Here is a 22944-nt window from a genome sequence, read left to right as displayed (position 1 = left end):
CACCACCACATAACAGAAGGCTGTTTCACATTTCAGAATTTCCACAAATGAAAGAATAATACTGAAAAGGCAAAGAATTTTAGAATAGTTATGATCCTATTGGTTTTATTAAAAGATTATTACAGTGTTCCAGCATCAAAGCTATTCCATATCATTTTTAAGGGTATGGGAAAACATTGATGTCTGGAAAACTGAAGATTGAATATGGCTCACAAATCAAACTAAGCAGATATATACATTTTCATATCTGAAATGAACAGGTGATAGTATGGATGTGATTGCCATTAAACAGTGCAACCCTCATGGAAATGTTTTATCTTCCTTGAAATTAATATACTATATTATAATAGCCCCTTTAAAGCACATTTTTGGGGGCTTCTAGTTCACTTGTTCTTACAAGGACAGATGTTCTTGAATAACTTTACTGAAAACTATGATTTCTGGATTGACACCTCACACAATTAACATTGATAAAACAAAATCTACACATCATCCAGCCGACATGTATACCAGTAGATAATCACATTTCCTTTCCGGAATGCTTCCTCTGAGATTTGAAACTATACCAAGAAAACCATTACTTGACATCACAGATATTCTGCACCTTCAAAGCAGTCGTGTAGAACTGTGTTAAAGGGAGCATCACTTCCTGTACAAACTAGGTGTGCGGCGATGACAGTTCCCCAATATGAATACACAAGATCAAATTATTACTAATTATCTGTATAAATTACTGCATATATGCCTAAATTAAATTGGCAATAATTTGCAGTAATTGAGCAAATTGGATTTCTGCAACTATTCCTAGTAGTGTACTGTTCTTCTATTTGAAAAACAGAACTCCTTCAAGAGGCACCTCTGCATGTTGCCCAGAGAATCTCAGTCTGGGCAATGAAGTGAATGTCAGGCCCCATCAGACCATGGGAATAGCAGCATATCCTGTCTGCTGTGCCTGATATCCCTCAGTTACTGGAGCAGAAAGGTTCTATGGCCTCTCCACCCAAACCACTAAGGTATCCAGGCATTAATGTGAAGTAGAGGCACATAAGCACAACTACTTTGTTTCAACGGACCTAGGTATTTTAAGGTAAGATTTCAAAAATGTAAATTTTAATGAAATGCTTAATTTTACTGCAAAATGAAAATGATCATTCTAGTGTTATGATATATCTTTGATTTAAAGAACTGATCAATGATTTTAATAAGGGTTGCAAGACTATTTTAAGAACCAAAGGGGTGCGGACTGTAAGAACTGTAGTAGAAATTAATCTTAGCAGCAAAACATGATAACTGTACACTGTGCAGTAATTTAACAATTATACATGGTCTCTTTAGTGTGATTACCACATTTTGATAAACCACATTTCTTAAAGGCATTAGATACAGTGCTAAGAAGAAGTTTGTGAACCCCTTAGTATTTTTACAAATACCTGGTGAAACAAATGACACAAAACATGATACTCTTGCAAAATATTTGAATGTTGCATCATTTGAGAATCAAATCATGTGACCAAGTTTGTGAACCCTCAGATTCAATAAGTGGTATGAACCTCCTTGAACAGCAACTGCAACTAAATGTTTCTTATCATTGATCAGTCTCTCACATTAGTTTGGAGGAATTGTAGTCCACTTCTCATCACAGAACTCCTTAGATCTGTGACGTTGGAGAAAAGCCTTGCATGAAAAGCGTGCTTCAGGTCCTGCCACATTTCCATAGGGTTTAAGTCGTGACTTTGAAAATTGTAAAACGCAGAATTTTTTGCAGCCACTCTTCTTTCAATCTATATAGTGGCCAGTAGGGGGCCCTCACCCTCCGGTCTCTGAGAGTCCTAATGCCCCAGTATAGTAACAGGGACACTATACTTTAAAAGGGCGCCATCCTTTGGATGAGGTAAACCCAAGGTCCTGACTCTCTGTAGTCATTAAAAATCCCAGGGCGTTTTTTGTCTACTCTTTTTGAGGTGTTACTCCAGCATCCTGGCCAAATTTCCCATTGGCCTTTACCAATCATGGCCTCCTAATAATCCCCATCTATAAATTGGCTTCATCACGCTGCTCTCCTCCTGATAGCTGATGTGTGGTGTGTGTTCTGGCGCATTATGGCTGCCATCACATCATCCAGATGGGGGCTACACATTTGTGGTGGTGGAGGAGAGTCCCCATTACCTGTAAAGTGCTTTAAGTGGAGCGTCCAGAAAAGCGCTATATAAGTGTAAGTTATTAATTATTTTATTACTATTATTAATATTTAGGATCTGTCTTTTCACAAGCTGGTCTACCATTCTCAACTATAATCTTATGATAGTATGCAGAATTCATGGCTGTGTTAAGGATGTAAAGCTGTTCTGGTCCTGGGACATCAAATCAGCCTTAATCCACCACACTCCCACTCCCTGCTTGACAGCTGGGATAAGGAGGTTTTGTTCAAAAGCAGTGTTTGATTTTCTCCAAACGATGTTTCTCATTTATGCTTTTAACTTGTCTGCCCAGGGAACTTTGATCCGGATGCCAAACTTCAGACAGGCACCCGTCTTATTTTTGGAGAGCAGCGGGTGTCTCCTTTCTAGCCTCTCCATAAACACCATTCTTGTTCTGTCGTTTTCTGACAGCTGAGTCATGAACTATCGCATTAGACAAGGAGAGGAGTGGCCTGCAGTTCCTTGGGTGTTATTCTAAAGTTCTTTGTAACTTCCTTGATTTTCTGGCTTGTTCTTGGAGACATTTTGGTAGGGTGACTGCTCTTGGAAAGAGCAAGTGTGGTCTTGAAATTTCTCCATTTGTAGACAGTTTGACAGTGGTTTAGTAGAGGTCCAAATCCTTCTTCTAATCCTTTCTGGACTGAGGACCATCAATAACTGTGAACCTTCCTTAGATCGTGGTATGACTTCTTTTCTGATTTCATAGGGTGGGGCCTTCCATACTCAGTCCCCAAGATTTTCTCATTTAAACACCTGATTTTAATTACAGAATGACTTTGGATTTAATGGACAACCTCCTCAAGGGAAATTTTGTCTATAAAACCAGAAACATCTTACTTGCCCAGTATAACAGGCAAATGCACAAACCTTCCAAAACTTCAGGGAAGCTTCCATGTACATACATTCAGTACGTCATTTTATTGCAAAAGACATGGAATTTTGTTTCTGTAAACCCTATTTAAAACAAAGATTCGTTTTACATACAGAATTGTGCAGATCTCTCTTTGGGATTCATCAACTTTTCTTGGCAGTGTACGAACTCCCAGAAACTACGCGTTATTTTCATAATGTTAGTATTTTAAACAAGCAACACAAACAACAAATGGTAACTTGCACATTCTTTAGTACTCACATTTTATACAAGTTAAAATGAATCAAGAAAACGTTGTATAGCTCAAGTAGTGAGTCAGGTCTCACAGTTAAGCCGCAGGAAGAAAACCCATACCTTTCGAAGTATGTCTTCTGCTAATGTGAGGAATGCCTTCTCAATGTTGATATTTGCTTTTGCACTTGTCTCAAAAAACCTAATGCCATGTTCTCTTGCAATCTGTAAAGAGAAATTCAGTTAACTGGGATGCTTCTGAAGTGGGTGTCAACAGGAAAAAGGATGATTTTCAGATATAAGGTGGTTTAAACCGTTTAAAGCTTAAAGACATTATCAATATTCAGGAAGAGAACACAATCAAACCCCTCAGAAAATACCTGGAAAGAAGTTAAAAAATGGCTTTCCGTCTAAGACCATAGGTCTGATTTTGTACTTGCCTTATACCTACGTAAAGCAAGCACCCCAACACTTACAAAGTCTGTATAATCTCACTTGGATATTAAGCTTAATAAGGTACTAAGCTTGATTTAAATTAGATAAAAGGTTAAAAGGATAAAGGTATCTAGTTATTTAGTCCTTATGATACTCAATGTTAGTCAGAATGACAAGTGTCCGCAATGTGAACATTACAGACAGAACCCCTCTCACCTGCTCTCCCTTTGCCTTTGGTACCACTCGCTTGTCCTCCATGTCACACTTGTTGCCTAGCAGCATTCTCTCTACGTCTTCGTTTGCATGCTGGAAGGAAAATATGCATTTTATCAGTGCAAGAACATCACTGCTTGATGTTTTTTTTTTAGAATTTATACAGACAACTTTAGCCATGAGGAGAAGCACACCTTTACTATGGATACACTGAGAGGCAAGGAAGACATTTCCATCAGTGAAACCATTTCGATTCCATGAAGGGTTACATAGTAAATACATTAGTTTGCTCACTTTATCAATGCAATAAACACAGGTAACACCTACAGACAGCATTGATATGACTTGGCTGTGACATTACAGATGTCTTGGACGATGATGGCGACAATAGCTTGTAGGGGTTGTGGTGGGGACAGTGAACATGTCCACGACTGTTTTAGAATAAAATTAAGGTCAAAACCATACAATACGTCCAGAAACCGCAATTAATTTTCACTGAAACAATCTATTCCAACTCTAGTTTATGACAAATTAAGAGTTCTGAGAGTGAGGTTATAAAATTGAGAGTTTTTATAACGGCCGACAGCTTGAAATAACTTAACCAATAAGTCCAAAATGATGGCAAAAAAATTAAAGAAAAAAGCAATATACAAGTAACCTATAGACAAAAAGAGAATTTCATTCTTATGACAAATGCATATAACTTTAAAAAATATTGATAAACTACAGTGACATTTTACCGGTAAATTATTCATAGGTTGTATTTTTTATACTGCTGGAAATAAAGAGAGGACTGTAATCAGATGGTAATAATCACTTAAGGGGAAACGACCAATAAAACGTAAACACCTTATGTCTGAAAACACCTCTAGTCCACTAATTATAGTGAAGACTATATTCTAGCTGACATGATGAATACAGGATATATGGGTTTGCGTTTTTACAAGCTTTTAAAGAAAACTAGTTATACAACAAAGAGTTAAATTAGCAATAGAAGCACAAGGTCCGTTTTAGTCTAGTAAGCTTCACCAATTATGCTAATTTATATTTGAGGTTCACTGCAAAGAAACTGGGTGTTCTTGGTTTGGAGAGCTGACACAGAATACAATATTTAACTTCCCATCTTTCTTCAGACTACTCATCCAGTCTAAAAATATTGTTTAATACCTGGAAAATAAAAACCTCTCAGAGCATTGAGCTATGGTGTCGGGTTGCTTAGTTTCACCTGCTAAATAAAGCTTAACACTTCTAAAGCTAAAATCCAGACTGTACTTGTACAATGAGAAACCCTTAGTTAAGTTGCAAGTTAACTGGATAAAAAAGGCTAATTTGTTTGAGAATAATTGGGGGTGTATGACTTTTGAATTACTAGTCTTCAGTTTCACACTACTGTGCAGTAATGCAAATCCATTCAAGTTGAGCGCCGGTACTCAAAGAGGGTGAATACTTATCATATCAAGACATTACAGAGTTTTCTTTTAAATTGCATTAAAAAAAAATAAAGAACTTTTATTTCTGTATTTGTAGAGGAATTTGTGTAAATCAGCAACAAAAAATCCCATATAAAAGTAATTTCTATTTTTGATAAAATATTATGAAAAAACCCAAGAAGGAGGGAGGGAGAGTTCTGAAGTCATAGTTCTGCTTTTAATTGTCAGGCACTGGGAAGCTTGTGAGGCTTGATGAGAAAATAGATGGAGCAAAGTACGGGCTTCAATCTTCTAAAGACCTAAACCTGGGAATGTCAGCAGGATACTGACTGAAGCACCAGGTCAAAGCCATACATGAGTGGCAGAACAAGAAATTAGTGAATTTTTTTACCCGTCAGATCAAGCTCCTAACCTGAATCCAATAGTAAATCTGTGACAGGACTTGTAAATTCATTAATTTAAGTTTGCAATGAAGAATGTGTGATTTTTAGAATACAATGTTGGTAGTCTTCTCCCAAAAAAAAACTCAGCTGTAATTACAGCCAAAGTAATGACATTAGGTCATGACTGCTAAAGAAGTCAGTTTAGTTTGTTTTTTCTATGGATGTCTTGCTAAAATTTTAATTTTCACCACAAAGTGTTCAGTTTGAGCATTCAAGTTTTAATTACAATACTCATCGGACACATTGGAATGGCGCTGAATACTTTTGCAAGGCACTGTACTGTAGATGGATAGCTGTTTTACTTACAGTATTCTTAGTACATATATTCTAAATATGACTTACTTAACAGCAAATTAAAAGGATCACAGTCACAGACATCACAGTCACTGATACTTAAAAAACAGAAACCCATTTAAATGAACTCAATAACAATTGAGAATTTGGATCTCTCCCTACAACCGGCATCTGCATAAACCCATTTGTTTGTTTAAAAGTATGGAGTTCAAGTAGAAGAGAATCAATTTCACCACCACACGATGCTGCAGATTTAGAAATGAGGATCTAGTGCTACGATGGCATAATTCCAAACTGTCTCACCTCGTCAATGTTTCGCAGCCACTTGCTGATGTTTTCAAAGCTTTTGGCATTTGTGATGTCATACACTAACATGATCCCCATGGCACCTCTGTAGTAGGAAGTGGTGATTGTGTGAAATCGCTCCTGCCCCGCTGTATCCCTGTGGAAATGAAGGGGAGAAAAAGTACACTTCTAACATTCAGCAACTTGCAAAATCTCCCCCCATCAGGAGAAAACTCTTTATCCCTAAAAGCTCCTGAGGTCCCTTTTCTTTAGCCATTCTATGTTGGGTAACCCAAAAGAACAAACCAATTTAGTGCTCTGTCAAACCACCAAGTGTGTCAAGTCAGTTCCAAACTGCATTTGTTCTAGCGGTAGTTTACTTGGTGGGGTGTTCTGTAACCCTTTGGTAAGATTTGAGTGAACAATTTCACATTTGATACTTGTACATGTTAGGTTTAGATTACTACTTTTGAGAAAGGTGTCTTTATGGAGAAAGTGTTATATTTAGCTATACGAGTCAATTGATTTTTTTATTTAATGCCGATTTGTATTCACTGCCTTACAAAACCGCTAGACATCTGCGGGTTGCGAAAGCAATCAAACAATTAAATGTTTTGCACCGCCTGAAAGACTATGGAGAGTTTCTTTAATGGTTTTGAAAATGCAAACAGAACTGCTTTCGACCAAGGAAAACCGTAAAGGGATTCCCAATTCTTCACTCCTTTACACACAACAGATACTTATCTTCAAGGTGACATTCGATCTCTATCTATGCACTGCTTCAAAATCAATGGTGATGTAAAAGGTGTCCGACAACTTGACAGCAAATTAAAACGCTGCCAAGTGCTATGCAATAATTTAAAAATGTACATGCTGTCATGGACTTGACTATAAATTAAGAAGCAGCTACAGCTGGAACCCAAAAGATAAAATCAAAAGACCAGTCCTCCCCTAGACACCATTTTCTTTCAAGCAAAATTCTCTCCCTGTATGAAAATTCCAGTAAAAACAGGATCCCACTCAGTCCTAGTCCTTTGTGTTATTTATTTCTCTGTATAAATCTTCTTGTGGAGTTCAAATGAACAGATACAAAAAAACATTTGAGCTACAGTCTGTTAAAGAAATGTTTCTAAACCGATTCAAAAGATTAACATGGAAGCTTCCCTGAAGTTTTGGAAGGTTTCCCAATTACAATCTAGTTTAACACTTTAACAATTCTTGGCTCTTCACCTGATGAGGTCAGACTGTGAATGTTTTAGTTAGATAAACTATGTAATGAGGTCTCTTTAAGTGACTGCTGAAGAAAGTCATCTGCTGCCATCTGCAGAACCTAACTATACACTAGCTAAACCCAAGAGACAGGATCTCCCTTCAAGCCCCCTGATGAAGCAGATGTCTGAAGCAATCGGTAATATAGCAACAGCAACCCAACTCCACAGATGGGCTTCTGGGAAAAGAAAACAAAATGAACACACTTCTGACATTAACTCCTGCATACGTGTGCATAAGGAAATCATTTTTCTGGCTTACAGTTTTGAGTTCTTTTCACTAATTCTTTCATGATGTCATTCTTCTACAAGCAACCTTTAACTTGTGTCATTTTTGCAATCTGACCCTATGTGAATAAAATTTCTAAGGTCTCTCCCTTATTAACACCCAAATGATTCCCTTATATAAGGGGCAGCCGACTCCGTGTTGCTCTTACTCATGAGGAAAGATTTTTCGTACAGACCTCAGTAGGATGAAACTTAGTGCGTGTTCAACACTTGACAGCTAATTTGCATTTGAATAGCCTAAACAGCATACTGGGGTGTTATTTGCTTAATTAACACTAGCCAGCCTCTGTGTCAGGCCTTGCTTTGAATATACTGCTTGGGTTCCTCATTTACCATGGTGTTTCCTTTTTTTTTTTACCCATTACCTGTACTTTCCTCAGAGTGCCAGGCAGGCCAATGCAATGGTTCTGTTCCTTAAGAAACACTCCAACCCAAAATAAATATAGATACTGACAGCACACGGTTCAAACCACAGGAATTCAGACAGAAGATCTAAATAAATTCCTGAGATTTGTTTCTTGAGATTTCCTCTTACCCCCCATCTTACAATTAAAACCAACTGAGCAATAAGTGAGCAGAAAAGCTATTCTGAAGACATTGCTCTTAAACCAGCAAACCTTTATATCGAACAGATCTTCTCTTCTCCTTGGATTCTCATGCTCCATAAAACCAATGTAAGAAAAATATTCAAAAGAGCAGCATAAGGACATTAAATACGGCCTCAACACAATCAGAGAAAAAGACAAAAGGAGTGAGAAATGGGTGATTAACGCTGCAGATGGGTTTTAAATATGACAGCATTTTTCAGCCGTTAACTGTGGTGCTTTCTAAGCTGCTTCACATTCTGCCAAAACACAAAGCAGCCCGTTCACAGGTAATTTGCATGGTTCATCAGTATTCTGCGGATCAAGCCCGTTGGTATGCTTCTGCGCCCCAGGTCTTTCCACTGACACACACGCCGAAAAATTCCAGCAGGACAAGCGAGAGGAGATCTTTCTCTCCTGCCGATCTTTGATTTGGGTTTTCATATTGCTGAATGACAGGCCACACATACAGTCTCTAATAATAAGGGCTAGCATGTTAACAGGATGCATACTCACCATATCTGTAGTTTTATCTTCTTCCCTTGTAATTCAACTGTTTTGATCTTGAAATCAATTCCTAGAAAAAAGGGGAAAAATAAATTTCAGTTGTATGGTACGTATGCAGAAATGAAGGTGGCAACATGGGCAGAAAAAATTAATCCTGAAAATTCCTAGATATCCACAGTTTTCCTACAGGCTATTTAGTCATCTATTGATCGACATTAAAACTATCAATAGAGAGTGCCTTGCAAACATTTTCACCTCCCAACAATCACATTCAGAATAATTAGAATCCCCCCCCCCAAAATGAACGTAAAAACTGTAATGATCAAACTGAACGGTTAGAAGTGAAATAGACTATACGTCAGCTAAACACGCAAAGAAAATATCCTAAGTAAAGTTTACTTATTGCATAAGTATTCAGCCCCCTATGTCAGCACTTGGTGGAAGCACACTTGTCTTTTTATAGAGGTCCCTGATGATTTACTACAGTGGGATGGTTTAGGCTTTGGATATTCCTCCTCAGCGGTTTGTCCGGGATCGTAAATGTCTCAACATTCATTTTCTATTAAATTCAAGTCAGGAGTTTGACTGGGTCACTGAAGGACATTCACTCTTTGTCAAACCATTGCAGTATGGCCTTGTGAATTGTGCCTTTGTCCAGCTGAAATGGGAGTTTTCAATCCAGTTTTGGTTGCTGCCTGACTCGAGCAAGTTTTTCCTCAAAGATTCGCCTGTACTTTGCACCATCCATCTCCCCCTCACTCCCGACAAGCTTGCAGGTCCCTGCTGATGACAAGCAGTCCCATGCTATGATGCTGCCACCACCATGTGACATAATGCAATGCTTAGCATTTAGACCAAATAGGTCAATTTTGCCTAGTCTGACCACATCTGCTATACAATTTTAATGCTTTATTCGCAGACATGGCTTCTACTTTGCCACTTGCCCATACAAACTAGCTTTGTGTAGCGATTGGGATATTGTTAATTTACGAAGCCCCATCTCAGAGCTAGAACTTAAAATTGTACACAGCCAATGGGTTCTGGGCATTCTTTAGCAGTTTCCTGTCTGTCTGGTTGCTCAGTTTGGAAGGGTGTCCAGATCTAGGTAGCATTAAGAGACAAATCAGCTCATGAGTCAGCTCATTCAGAAGGATCAGTAACTTTGTAACTTTCTTGCAAGCTTTTCCTCATCTGTGCCTCTGTACCACTTTAGCGGTGACTTGCTTCAAAACCTTCCTTGGCTGTTATGAGAGGTTTGCCATATCACCATGTGAACTGTAGTTTAATGACTAACGCAGGAAACAAAAACATATTTACTCTAATCAGGTTAAAACACTGTGTTCGCAGAGAAACCATCACACTTACTCTGTGACCTTTCATAGTGATACTGAACTGAACTGGTTTAGGGTTGATGTAGCAAAGAGTTTAAAAACATCTGGTATTGAGAATACTTTAATTCCCTTTGACTAACGTCTTTACTCAGCACTTTTTAGCTTTCAGTTGTGATTGCGTAGAGTCTAAATATCAAGTCAGATGAAAAGGCCTTAAAAATGTTGAGTTCAAGTACAGACTGCAACAAAATATAAGACTTGGCAGGAGGGTGAATGTTTGCAAGGCACTATAGATGTTCGTATGTAGTTCTTATTCTCTTTTTTAAAAAAGTTACTACTGTTCCTTGTTTTTTCACTGTAGTATCTTATTATAAGAAATGATGATTAGAAATGATTAGAAAATCCTAAGAATGATTAGAAATTCACTTTTTTTTTTCATTTTTACATACATTTCTTTGGATTCACTCCACACCATATGTAATGAGCTAAAGGCTTGTTACTGGTGTTCAGTCACCGTCTTCTGACCATCCCAAAAGAGTAGGACATCACATTCACCCACTAAAACACATTTGTATTCACAGGGACTCTTGGCCTCTTCTAGAGAGGTCTGGGCAAAGGTTACACTTGCTTAACTGCATCGGCTCCAGGAGGGCACACTACGGAATTTCAACCCCACAATGTTTCTATGAATGAGGTATTTAAGAGGGCCGTGGAAAAAAAAGAAAGGTCTCTCTTGCTGTGCCTGGATTAATTCCAGGCACAGAATTCGTGCTGACAAAGACATTGACGTGGACCTTAAAACATCTTGTGTGAAAGCCAATTGTTTCAGGCGAGGCCGCTGTGGAAATGCTGAATGTAGCCTAGTTCACGGTAGCTGTGCAATAGGCACTAGTGCTGAGATTCGACTCCAACCAAACAATAAAACTCCCCAAAGAACTACAGTACTAGCAGCACATAGTCGCGCTGCCTGAATATCTGAAAAAATACTTTAACTATGTATTAACTATGACTCTGAAACGAACTGGAGTACTTTATTTGGTGATAAATGTCTTTGCCACTTTACCAGAGATTCTACAAAAAGTACAAATAGTTTTTACAAATTGTTAAAGACCTGCAAAATCTTTGAATTAACAGCCACACTGAGTCGGTAGAGATCCCAAAACACTGTGCATACGTTTGACACAGCTGAAAATACAAGTGGATTAACAATCAGAAATGTTTTATATATGTAATTAAGGACAAGTAGCCACATATTTTGCACCATTTTTATATGTTTTGCACATATGTTAGTCGGTAAACAGTACTGTGACATTAATCGGGAGCACCGCAATATTCCGTTTTGGAATAGAATATGTAGGAGTGACAGAACTGAACTAAATCCCTAATGGTCCAACATGCATGTTAAAATAATGAAAGGTTCGCTGCCAATTCCTTATTCCAAGTTTTTAACGCAGCTGTAATATAACATAGCCGCAAGAACATCTTGTTTCTAGTTACATTCTTCATTCAATTTTCCATATTTTCATCATATTGAACGAGGTATTGAAAGCCCATTACAGGAAAACAGGGTTGACTTGCATTTTAATACTAGACAAAAACAATCTCACGGTACCAACTTGCACTTTACTCCTGCAATGATGAATGAACACAAACTTTTAAACGATTCTCCACAGAAAAAAGAATGTTGCTTCTATGCTTTACTTACCCTTTAATTCACCATCTTGAATCAGCTTAACATTAAGAAAACAATTGTCAATTGTGAACGCTGCAGCCGATGTTGCTTGGTCATTGCTCTAGGTAGCTGGCAGTGCAATGCACATCAGTCACTGTCTTTATAAATTTCCTTTGACCACTAACCATTTGATTAATCTTGTTGGCAACGGATTTCTTTGTAATTTAACACATCTTAAGATCTAATCTATGTTTGGATTCTAAACAAAAAAACATCCATCTATTTTCAAATCCCTTTATCCAATACAAGGTCATGGAGAAGCCAGAGCCTAATCTAGGAACAGGCACAAGGGCACGCACAGACACAAATATGCACAAAATCACACCTGGGCTAATTTTCCTAGAAGCCAGTTAACCTACCAAACACTGGTAGAACATACAAATGTGGGGGAAGAGTAGAAGGTGTTCCTCCTTCTCAGTTGCTTTTTACTCTGTACCATGGAGAACACCCAGCCAACACTAGAGCTTTTGTATTCACCCAGTTACACCTGTTTTTTTATAGTCTTCACCTTGACTCTTTGATAATTACCAGGTACCTGAGGGTTCATTCCATGACGCCCTGCTTCTTGTACTTTTCACTGTACAGCAGGCACTGGAGAATTCAATTTAATTAAGCCCCTGCTGCCAATTTCTCAATGTTCACTTCACTGACCACTACTCGCTTTACACATCGGGAACACAGAGCTTTAAACATAGCTTAACCCTTTCAATCCTCAAATGTTTCCTTTTTATCCAGACTGCAGTCTTCATTGGTGTCAGGCTACCTTGGGACAGAGAATTTCAGTGGCAATCAGAGGCTGGAAGCTATAAAAACTCACATTTTCAACACAATGACGAAAATGGTGCCAAACCAATAAAACACGGCAATGGAAGTGGAAGTAGCGTTATGGGTCAGTGAAAGATTTTTTTATACAACACGAGTGCAAATAAAGCTACTTAAATTACGGCATACAAGTAAAGACATTAAATTTGCTTGTTCGATGTTAAAAGTCACTGTAACATCTTAGAAGGCTGACAATTACACCTTGTCCACAGAATGTCACAAGGAATACTGGATGGCAAGTGCAAATCAACAGGGACACATGGCTAAACATGTTCATTAAGAGTGCTTCGCTATCAGATACTACACAAATTCAAGTATTTAAAGGAGGGGGGATGACTTCATCCACCACTGCAGTGATGTGTGGAAGCCATTTTGCACTGGAAGCCCCACTACACAACAGATCAAGTGCAATTTACTCCCAATAGAGACCTCACTTTTTATTAAGGAGAACAGGTGACAGAACATTTTGCTTTGCTGCTGGTAAAGTATTTTCTCCTCCTAGATGTTCTAAAAACTCCCATAATATCTTACTTACATAATGCAACCTACTCAAATCTGCAACAGAACACGGCTAATGCAGTGTTTTTCAAATTCTCACTTTGCAACATTAAATGATAAAGCTGTTTTTTTCTTTTTTGTTAATGCACATGCGTTTACAGAGTTTATACATATCATTCTTGGAAATATACTGAGCTTAAAAAGCTGAATGCATGTTTTTTTGGAAAAACAGATCATTGCATGACTTGATCATCGATCATTTATGATTCTTATGATAATAATAACCTTTATCTTTATCTTATATAGAGCCTTTAAAGGTGGCTTCTCAAAGCGCTTTACAGAATGACAAGAACAATAAATAAAAAGAATACACAAGATAAAACACAATTACCAATACACAGAGGAGACTGTGGATGGTGGTACTAAGATAAGCAGAGGGGTGAAGAATGAAACCAGTTAAGTAAAGGCTCTTCTAAAGAAGAAGGTTTTGAGTCTGGAATTGAAGGAGTTTAGAGAAGGTGACTCTCTGATATCCTTGGGCAGAGAGTTCCAGAGCTTGGGGGCATAACAGGAGAAGGCCCTGTCACCCATACAATGTAGACGGGCTTGGGGGACAGTAAGGAGACCAGAATTAGAAGAGCAAAAATTACGAGGTGGGGAGTAGGGCGATAATAGCTCAGACAGGTACTTCTCAATCATTCATTGATTATAATGCACTTTAGTCTAGTGATAGAAAAAAGAAACCAATAAGGCTCTCTTATAAGAGCAATGTCTTTGTGGCACTGGTACAAACTCAGGGGTATCACAACTGCATTGAGATAGCTGTTGGCCATTCACATTATGGACAGTTCAAGATTTTTTAATTGACAGTTATATGGCAACAGAAGATAAATAAGCTGGTTAAACTGAGGATGGATACTTCCTGTGTAAGACTTGAGGTAAAAGTTTTGTTCTGAAGATATTCTCTTGAAGACAATGGAGCAGACAGATGGCCAGTATGGATTCACTGCATGAATACTGAATGCTGTCCAGGGTCCTGAACGCCATGAACACCTTCTCTATTGACTCACAGGTCAAATGTAGGGCTACTAAACATTTGTCTTTTCCTGCATTTCTCTGAAACATTTGTAGCAGATTATCTCCATGTTCTTTTTATACACAATTTATTCTCACAAAATGTTTAGAAGTGACTTTCTAACATCAACACAGAAAATGCTTTGGTGTATTCACAAAGAAAACTATGAATATCAAAAACTGTTAAAGACTAATGTTTGTTTATGCTCTAGCAATACTGGACCTCTATATGGTCTTAATTTGCACAAACCCTACATTACAGAGAGAAGTCAAATCTGAATTAATCCCCAGTTTACATTTTACAGAAAAAATATTTAAACAAAGTTGTCAATCTGAAAAAAAGTGGGAAACAAGTTTTAAAGAAAGTCATGCAATATTCAGAAATTGTTATAGAATAACTGAATACTTTTATGAAAAAAACTGTATCCATTTCATGTATCATTGGCATTGTAGATCCGTTTTGTGCTGGGACTAATAGCCAGTATCTGACAAATGTCTAGTTCGTCACTATTCCTGGGTATGAAAGCAAAGTATTTTAACTGAGGGGTTTACAAATCTACTGACAGGTTTCAGATTAAATACTTACAGTGGCGCTAGAAAGTTTGTGAACCCTTTAGAATTTTCTGAATTTCTGCATAAATTTGACCTAAAATGTAATCAGATCTTCATCCAAGTCATAAAAATAGATAAAGAGAACGCAATAAAACAAATAGCACACAAAAGGATATTCATTTAATGATCAAAATGATGCAACATTAAATGTCTTAGTTGTACAAAGTATCATGTCAAGATCAGCAATAGACCACCCCAATGCTTTCTGGGCGTTAGCAAGTGTGCAAGTGTGATGATCTGGGCAGAAGTTTTCAGTCACATACAACACCACTGCAAAATCACAACGCATGTCATTATGCTGCATAACAGACTTATTGCAAGATGAGAACATAACAGTTTTGCTATGGATGTCCTACACACTTCAGCCCCACGGAACATTTGTGGGACAAGCCTGAGACCACCTCTATACAAGCATGGGACATCCTCTCCCAGTTGGTAGATGTTATACATAATGCATAATGAACTTTGTGAAGTTATTGCAGCACTAAGTGATAAGCTTTCTTTTGATGTTTAATATAAAAAAAGACACAGAAAGAATGCATGAAATCACTACTATATTGTCTTCAGGTGTCAGCTTTTCTAAAATTAATATTAGCTGATTCTACATAAGAAATAGAAACCTAAGATGACTGGACATTAACGCAGCACAAAACAACACCCCTTTGTAATAAAATTAGTTTATATGTAAGCACTTGGATGATAAGGTTAGATAAAATTAAGATATTCTAATAGGTTTAAACTGTTAAAAGATAACTGTACACCGACTCAGTGCTCACTAACAGAAAACAAAGCCATGAGGCTTCTTTCTGTTAGAAACCCACAGTATTTCTTCAGGCTTTGTGAAGATCCATTTAGGTTTATGTTAATAATAACACATGGCGGTTGTATCGCATAGAAAATTCACAATTCGTATTTCACAAAATAGTTTCTCAATTTAAAAACTTCTTAATACGAGTGACTTTTTTCAATTTGAATGTGATAGGACCACAGGTTTTATTTTATGGCTGCTTCTACATTGGTACAGTAAAAAAAAAAACACTATTACGGTCCACAAATTCTCCTGCTCTTTCAGTTACCATTTTCTTTTTCTGATGAGTGAATTACCGGCATGTCAAGAATGTCAGTCTGAATATTCATCAGTCTCCTGTCAGTGTGACAGCTGTAGGGTTCATCGTGAAGCCTAGAGAAACAAGCATAGGCTCAGCCCACACAGGAGGAAGTCCTTAATTTGAGGACTCTTCGCTGCTCCCCTTACGATTGAATCTCAGGTCAACATGGGAATCCTGCTGTACAGCTTTTATTTGTGACGTGCACACTGTTACCAGAGAATGGATATTTCCAGAAGACTGCAACTGTAACTGCAATAGATTGACCCAAAATTGTTCAGGATTACACCTCTTTTACTAGACAGTTGTAATGTTGCACATTTTAACTAGCTGTGTGTGGTGTGGAAAAGCAGAAACTAAGTATTACTACAAGAATTAAAGTTAAAAAAACACAATTTGCTTTTCTACTATTTACTATTCTACTATTTACTATTCTAATTCTGAATTTTATTCTACCACAGGACTGTTATGTGCTATGCCTTAAGCATTTGGTTCTGCTGCCTATTACAAGCCAGTTGATGGTTTTTACTCCTAGATTTTACTGTTAGCTCTCTGGACACTGGCTCTTCATTATCAACACCTATGATGCCTTCAATGCAAGGGTACAAATGTGCTGTACAGAGAGTTGTGCCCCAACTACACCACATTACACGATACACTCGTTTCAGTTTTGGTTTCATATTTTAGTTGAGCTGGAAAAGTATGAATTCTAGTTTCCAGCTACACCGTCAGGGTCCAGTAGTTTATGCTTCATTTTTACAGGACACCTGTCCATCACATGGCAGACAGACACGTACACACTCACACCAGACCAGTTTTCTCAGAAACCAAATAACCTGGCAGTACGTCCTTGGACTGTGGGAGAAAACTAGAGCATGTGAACATGGGGGAGAACATGCAAACTCCACACATAGCAAAACAGGAACTGAACCCAGGGCTGTGAAGGAGCGCTTACCACTGGACTACCATGTCGCCCTAATTAGGATTCTAACTACATGAAATCAACATAGGAAAACAAAAAATGTATTGCAACCCAGTTCTTACAAGACCGGTTATTTTACATAAATGTTTGCTTCACTACACCCCCTCCAAAAATGCTTCCTTATCTGGGTTTACAATTTTTTAAATTGAAACCAACATGTAGTATATTACAGATTGCTACATGCGTGTGTGACATTTATTTTTCCTGTCAGTCACAACTGTTTAGTTGTAAAAGAAGGAACTTTTAAAGGAGCTGAGAAGGCAAAATGCCGAAACAATGCAATTGCAGCAGTTTTAAAATGCTGATTGGGGGGAAAAAATTACCACAACAGAAGATATAGAAATACACATGCAACTTTATATGGGGTACTAAGTTGGATTGGGTCTGAAAAGCTGTAATGTTAAGAAACAACCTATTTACAGTAAGTGAAATAAGGTCAAATATTTTTAATGAATTATCAAAGGTTAACAAAAAATATCTGTTGGCTGTAACTGGCATCTGGATGCGCATTCACAGATGCACTGTACACCATTATCAGCCTTTTCTCTACTACGAGATAATGCAAGTGAATTCAACGAATGTAAACCACCTTCTTTGCAGACAATGGAAGAAAATTGAGTCTACAATTCAGTTTGTGCGTAAGAGTGCCATTCTTCTCAGCTGTCTGAAAATAACAGCTCATTCAGAAATACTGCTGGCATCCAGAAGTTTTTTAGAGGGGATTCTCACTGCAATTTACACCTCCTAAGAGGAAAGCCACAGTTTATAACATAGTACAATAAGAGAAAGCAGTTTATTGAATATGTTCAGACATATAGCATACATCAGTTATTCATATAGGAAATCATTTTTTAACTGCACAAAAAAACCCACAAAAGGCACAAAGCCCCTTCATTTAAGATGTCCTTCATATGGACTGTTCGTTCCTGAAGAAAGTACCTGCTTTACTTTCTGCAGGAGACCCTGTACTTCCTCTGCCAACGGACTCTGTACGGCACATTCCTGCCACACATTCCTGCATTAAAGATAGCATGTGTGCCAGTTTAAAAGCATCCCAAGTGAGATAGTGGCTTTTTTGAAGAAGGCAGAATAAAGCAAAAAAAAGTTCTCTGATGAAGAAAAGGAATCAAGAATCATCAGTCTGTATTGTACTAATAGATGGGCTGAAGATAACATGGTGTTCAAGGTACAATAAAAATGCAGTATTTCTGTTCTATGGATTTTTAGCAGGTTCAATGTACTAAAACAAGACAAAAATTAGTTCTAATACATTCGGCAATGTATTCGGCAAAACACTTTTAGCTCAGTTGAACTTGTGCAAGGGCTCAGCACCATTATGCGATTAAACGCATGATATTGTATGAAAGTTAAATTTCTTTTTTCTCAATAATCCTACTTAATACAGTCTGAAATTATATTTGTGTTAAACCTCAAGAAGTCTATCATAATCACCAAAATTGACTGGGGGAAAAGACACTTTCGAAAGAAATGTCTAGTCCAGCGTTATTAAAAGTGAGAATGTTGTGCAGAAATGTAAAAATGCATTGTTTACAATTTATTGTGCTTTTCAATTCATGGTTCTGTGTATGAAATGAGAGCTATGAATTATGAAAAGGAAACCTCAAACACTAATGAAATAATGACAGTTATGGTATACGGTATGCTAAAAGTTACTGTACATCCTGGGGTCACCACACAAAACCAATTAAGCCTAGATCCCATTTAAGTAGATAATGTTTATGAGCTGAAAACAGTCAAACAGTTCAAAGGAATAAAGGGTACAGTTTTCAAACAGAAGTAGTTTGGAACAAATACAAACAGGTGTGCAATCCTCCAGCACCAGGATTGAGAAACCCTGAATTAGACTCTTATTGGGTTTGAGTCTTTTTTTTCTCCCCAACTAGATGTATCAAATCTTCTAGCAAGAAGCACTTTACACATTTACATAAAATGTCTATAAAGCATTCAATTAAAATACACCTGCAGTGCAAAATAGTTTTAATGTTTCCTCCTCCATTTTATCATATGCGCATGGTATTATTTGATCAGTGAGCAACTCATTTTACACTTACTCTGAACTTAATTCTTTGCAAAGCTATCACACAGTTTGCAAAGTGTCCAAGAGAGTTTCCTAAGCTCAGCCACATTATCATCAGTAAAAAACCCTTGTTATACTTCTATGTTATATTTTGGTACCGTGTGATCATATGCTGGACTTCTAGAACAGTTTAATATATGTCTGCTAAACCAGCTGATACATTAGTTCTCGTACATGAACCAGACCAGAATATACAAACTATGGTTGCAGAATATCAGCCCCAGTTTCAGATATTCTGAACATGGTCCAGCTTCAGTCAGACACAGTTCTTAGTTCTTACGTGTTTCAGCAGTCATTTTCACAGAGCCTCACCAGGTGTTCAACGTGTGACAGTGGAAGTCCATGTGTCACTGTGCCACATGACTTGGGCCTTCATGCACAACTGTGAATGGTAACATTTTACAAGGAATGCAGTTCTGCATCAAACACCAAGCTGTGCTTTAAGAGGAAAGATATCTCGCTGAGCGGTATGGCATCCGGCATGAATTTATCCAAAACAATCTGGCTGATAAATACTTGTATGGTCCAGATTATACAGAGGATGCAAACACAGGGTCAGGAGAGCCACAATCAGCAGGTCTCAAAGATCACCTGTAAACTGTTCATTTATAAAGACGCTGAATGCTTGAGTTTTGTCCAATTTTATAAAATAATCGGTCCAAATAACTCCGTAATGCACTGCTGGTGTACTTAAGAGCTAAGGGGTTTTGGCTGGGACAACATCATCCCAGTGAAGCAAAACCCAGAAAATATGACCATTCATTATCAGTAGATGAAGTCTAGGCAGTCTTTCACATTTTCTCGGTTTCCCATTTTCTCAGACTGGTTATTATCTGGGTAACAAAATAAATTCATCTATGTTACAGAAAAATGTCAAATTAAGCACAAAATCATGTGATGTATAAGAGAATAGGTACATTTTGCGCAGCAGATATTTTGGATATTCTGCAGAAATGCTCCAACGTGATTTGCACGCAGTGTTAACAAGTAGTATTGGTCGGCACAACTGTCTCAAAGTTGAGAGCAATATTGAGCAATGCACTCATCAATGCTGATTTTTTCTAATCCCGAAATATAAAAATAGCATTGCAGTTCCCCTTTAATCCATTTTTCCAAGTAAAAAAAAAAAAACATGTACTTGCAGTTAGAATCTACCAATATACCCGAGATGCAACAGCTCTGGAAAGAGCAGGTACACAAAGATGAGATATGAGCTCAATCCCCAGCCCCCAGGCCCAGGGCGTAACAAAATCTAGAATCCAGGGATCATCTGCACTCAAAAGTAGCTTCAGAAAGTGTCCGCAGCAGTCATGAGCAATGAGTCATGTACCATGAACACTCTCCCCACCCACAGGGAAAGCAAACTGAATGCTATTGCACTATACTAACAAAACTACCAAACCAGCTCTTAATATCCAGTTATAATAAATGTTACTTACTGTCCCCTCTCCTCGTTATTCACTTGCAAAACTGAATTTGTAACTCAATGTTGACATGCCAAACACTAAAAATTTCCATAATGCGAGATCACTTCTGCTCTGAAAGTTTATACACCAGGGAGGGAAAAAAATCCCAGATATGTTTTCCCCACACAGGAGGAGACCACAAGGAATGAGGCTAGGGATTCTGTTTCAGCTGTGCTGAATTCATACTTATAAAAAAACGTATGGAACGTTTTCACTATTATTATGAAAAGGTTCAGACAAATTCAAATCACTGCAGTTAAAAATTCTAGACAAGGTTTTTTGTTAACATTTACACTGAGCTTGGACAGCATTTCATACATGTACAATGTCTACTTTATGGATTAAATAAGTTTCTTAAACTTTTCATGATAGGTATAAAAGTGAAATGATAGTATATTTCCTAAATACTCTTCACCAGAGAAAACTTTTCTAAAAATTCTAGAAATCCACTTTTGGTCTTGTTCTTCAGATTTCATTACACCATTCCAACTTGCATCCTTAATTCTATATAAATTCAGCTGCTAAGAACAGTTTGTATACTTCACAAATACAATACCAAATGTTTCACTACACTCCCAAAGAAATTCAAGGGTTATCCTTCTGGCGAAAACCTAACGGCCCAGACGTTGTGAAAGGGAGTTTCCAACTATATTTTAAGACACTGAGCTACCCCCACAGCCTCCTGCAACACGTTGCAAATGGCATGGCTTTGCAAGGTTCACAGAGTACCATGTCAGCATGAATGACACAGGTTCCTAAAATACCCTCCCACCCCAGAAATATGTACTTGCTAAACAGAGGACAAGTGGCTTTCCTGTCACTTTCACAGACCCTTTAACACTCTAGTATAGCCAAGTACAAGCAGTGGCTATGAAAGAATTTTCCCTCAGCTAATCACTGGGCAAAGATGGTTCTCCTAAATTCAATAATACTGTACTGCAGAAAATGACTTGAAGGTTCCCATTCAAACATCTTTGGCACCGAACAGCACTAAATCGAAGCTCCATTGTAAGCAAAATCAAAATGAAAATAACAGAAGAAAAAAAAACTAAACAGATAATAATCCTCCGAATATAATGTTGGACAAGAAAAAGTAATGTGAACAATATTGATAATAGTGCACCTTTAACAGAGCAATAAAACATTAACTTAAAGTAAAAATGGGAATAAAAGCAATAAATAAACCAAAGACTAAAAAGAAATGCAATAAAACAACAATGACGGAATAAGAACAACACTAAAACTGGCAAGAGATCAGGGTTTACAATAGCAAACACTGGTGCCTTACAAAAACAGGATCATCGATGGTAGGATTCCCTAAATTGTGGAATACACAAATCCAACACCTTGAGATCAAAAAGGCCATCTAGACACTTATGAACTTAAAAGACTATCTGTGTGATGAGTTAGAAAGACCTAAATTGCTGTCGTTATGACCCAGAAACCAATCCTGAATTGTACTGGAAGCCAATGTAAGGCTGTCAACACAGATGTAATATGGCCATACTTGCAGTTGAAGAGAAAACCTTGGCAGCAAAATATTTTATACAGACAGTTGCTGGGTAAAATCGGACATAGACTGTCTGAGAACAGGGTACGGCAATAATAATAAACCCTAGAATCTAAAAAAGGCACGCATCAGTCTCAGAAACTTGTAAAGAAAAACAAGAGACCACTTCGGCCAACTTCCAGACATTAGAATAGCATATAATATAGATATAATGGAAAGGACAACTGAAGTGTTGGCTTAACGTACACATCACTGGATCATTCTCGATGAATATTGGTCTGAGAAACTAGTTTATGTTTTAAGCAACTACACATCAGTTTGCCAGGTAAAACAATAGTACCCTTAACACAGATTCTGAATGATGCGTCGGCAGCATGCCAATCTCAAGCCAAGCACAAAATATTGACAAAGCACTCATTAAGCAGATAAAGGTCAAATCTGTCTTGAAGATCTTTCAATTCCAGTTCGCCTTACTCCCTTTCAAAGCATTAAATCCAACTTAAACACATTCATAGGCAAAAGCCTATGTTCACAGCGAGAGTTTAAAATGCATATTAACACTGCAATACCTGTGCTAACACAGGCCCGCATCCCCATGTCTCCATAATGCCATAATGACAAGCCATATAAAGCCATAATGACAAGATAAGGGCAATTATCACTAAC

General features: G+C 37.7%; 1 protein-coding gene across 1 annotated transcript in view; it reads right to left on the bottom strand.

The window, feature by feature from the left end:
• The window catches only part of rab10 (RAB10, member RAS oncogene family), a 39203-nt gene that overhangs the window by 2193 nt on the left and 14066 nt on the right, over positions 1-22944 (bottom strand). Inside the window, exons 2-5 of the mRNA XM_088928104.1 lie at positions 9057-9117; positions 6419-6557; positions 3952-4041; positions 3424-3525 (exon numbers count right to left, since the gene is read on the bottom strand). Coding sequence (XP_088784230.1) covers positions 3424-3525; positions 3952-4041; positions 6419-6557; positions 9057-9117 — 392 coding nt within the window. The remainder of the gene's footprint in view (positions 1-3423; positions 3526-3951; positions 4042-6418; positions 6558-9056; positions 9118-22944) is intronic.

The sequence above is a fragment of the Atractosteus spatula genome, chromosome 2 (genome assembly GCF_055471065.1).
Source record: "Atractosteus spatula isolate fAtrSpa1 chromosome 2, fAtrSpa1.hap1, whole genome shotgun sequence".
NCBI lineage: Eukaryota > Metazoa > Chordata > Actinopteri > Semionotiformes > Lepisosteidae > Atractosteus > Atractosteus spatula.
The sequence above is the reverse complement of the archived record's forward strand: the minus strand, read 5'-3'. Positions and strand labels throughout refer to the sequence as shown.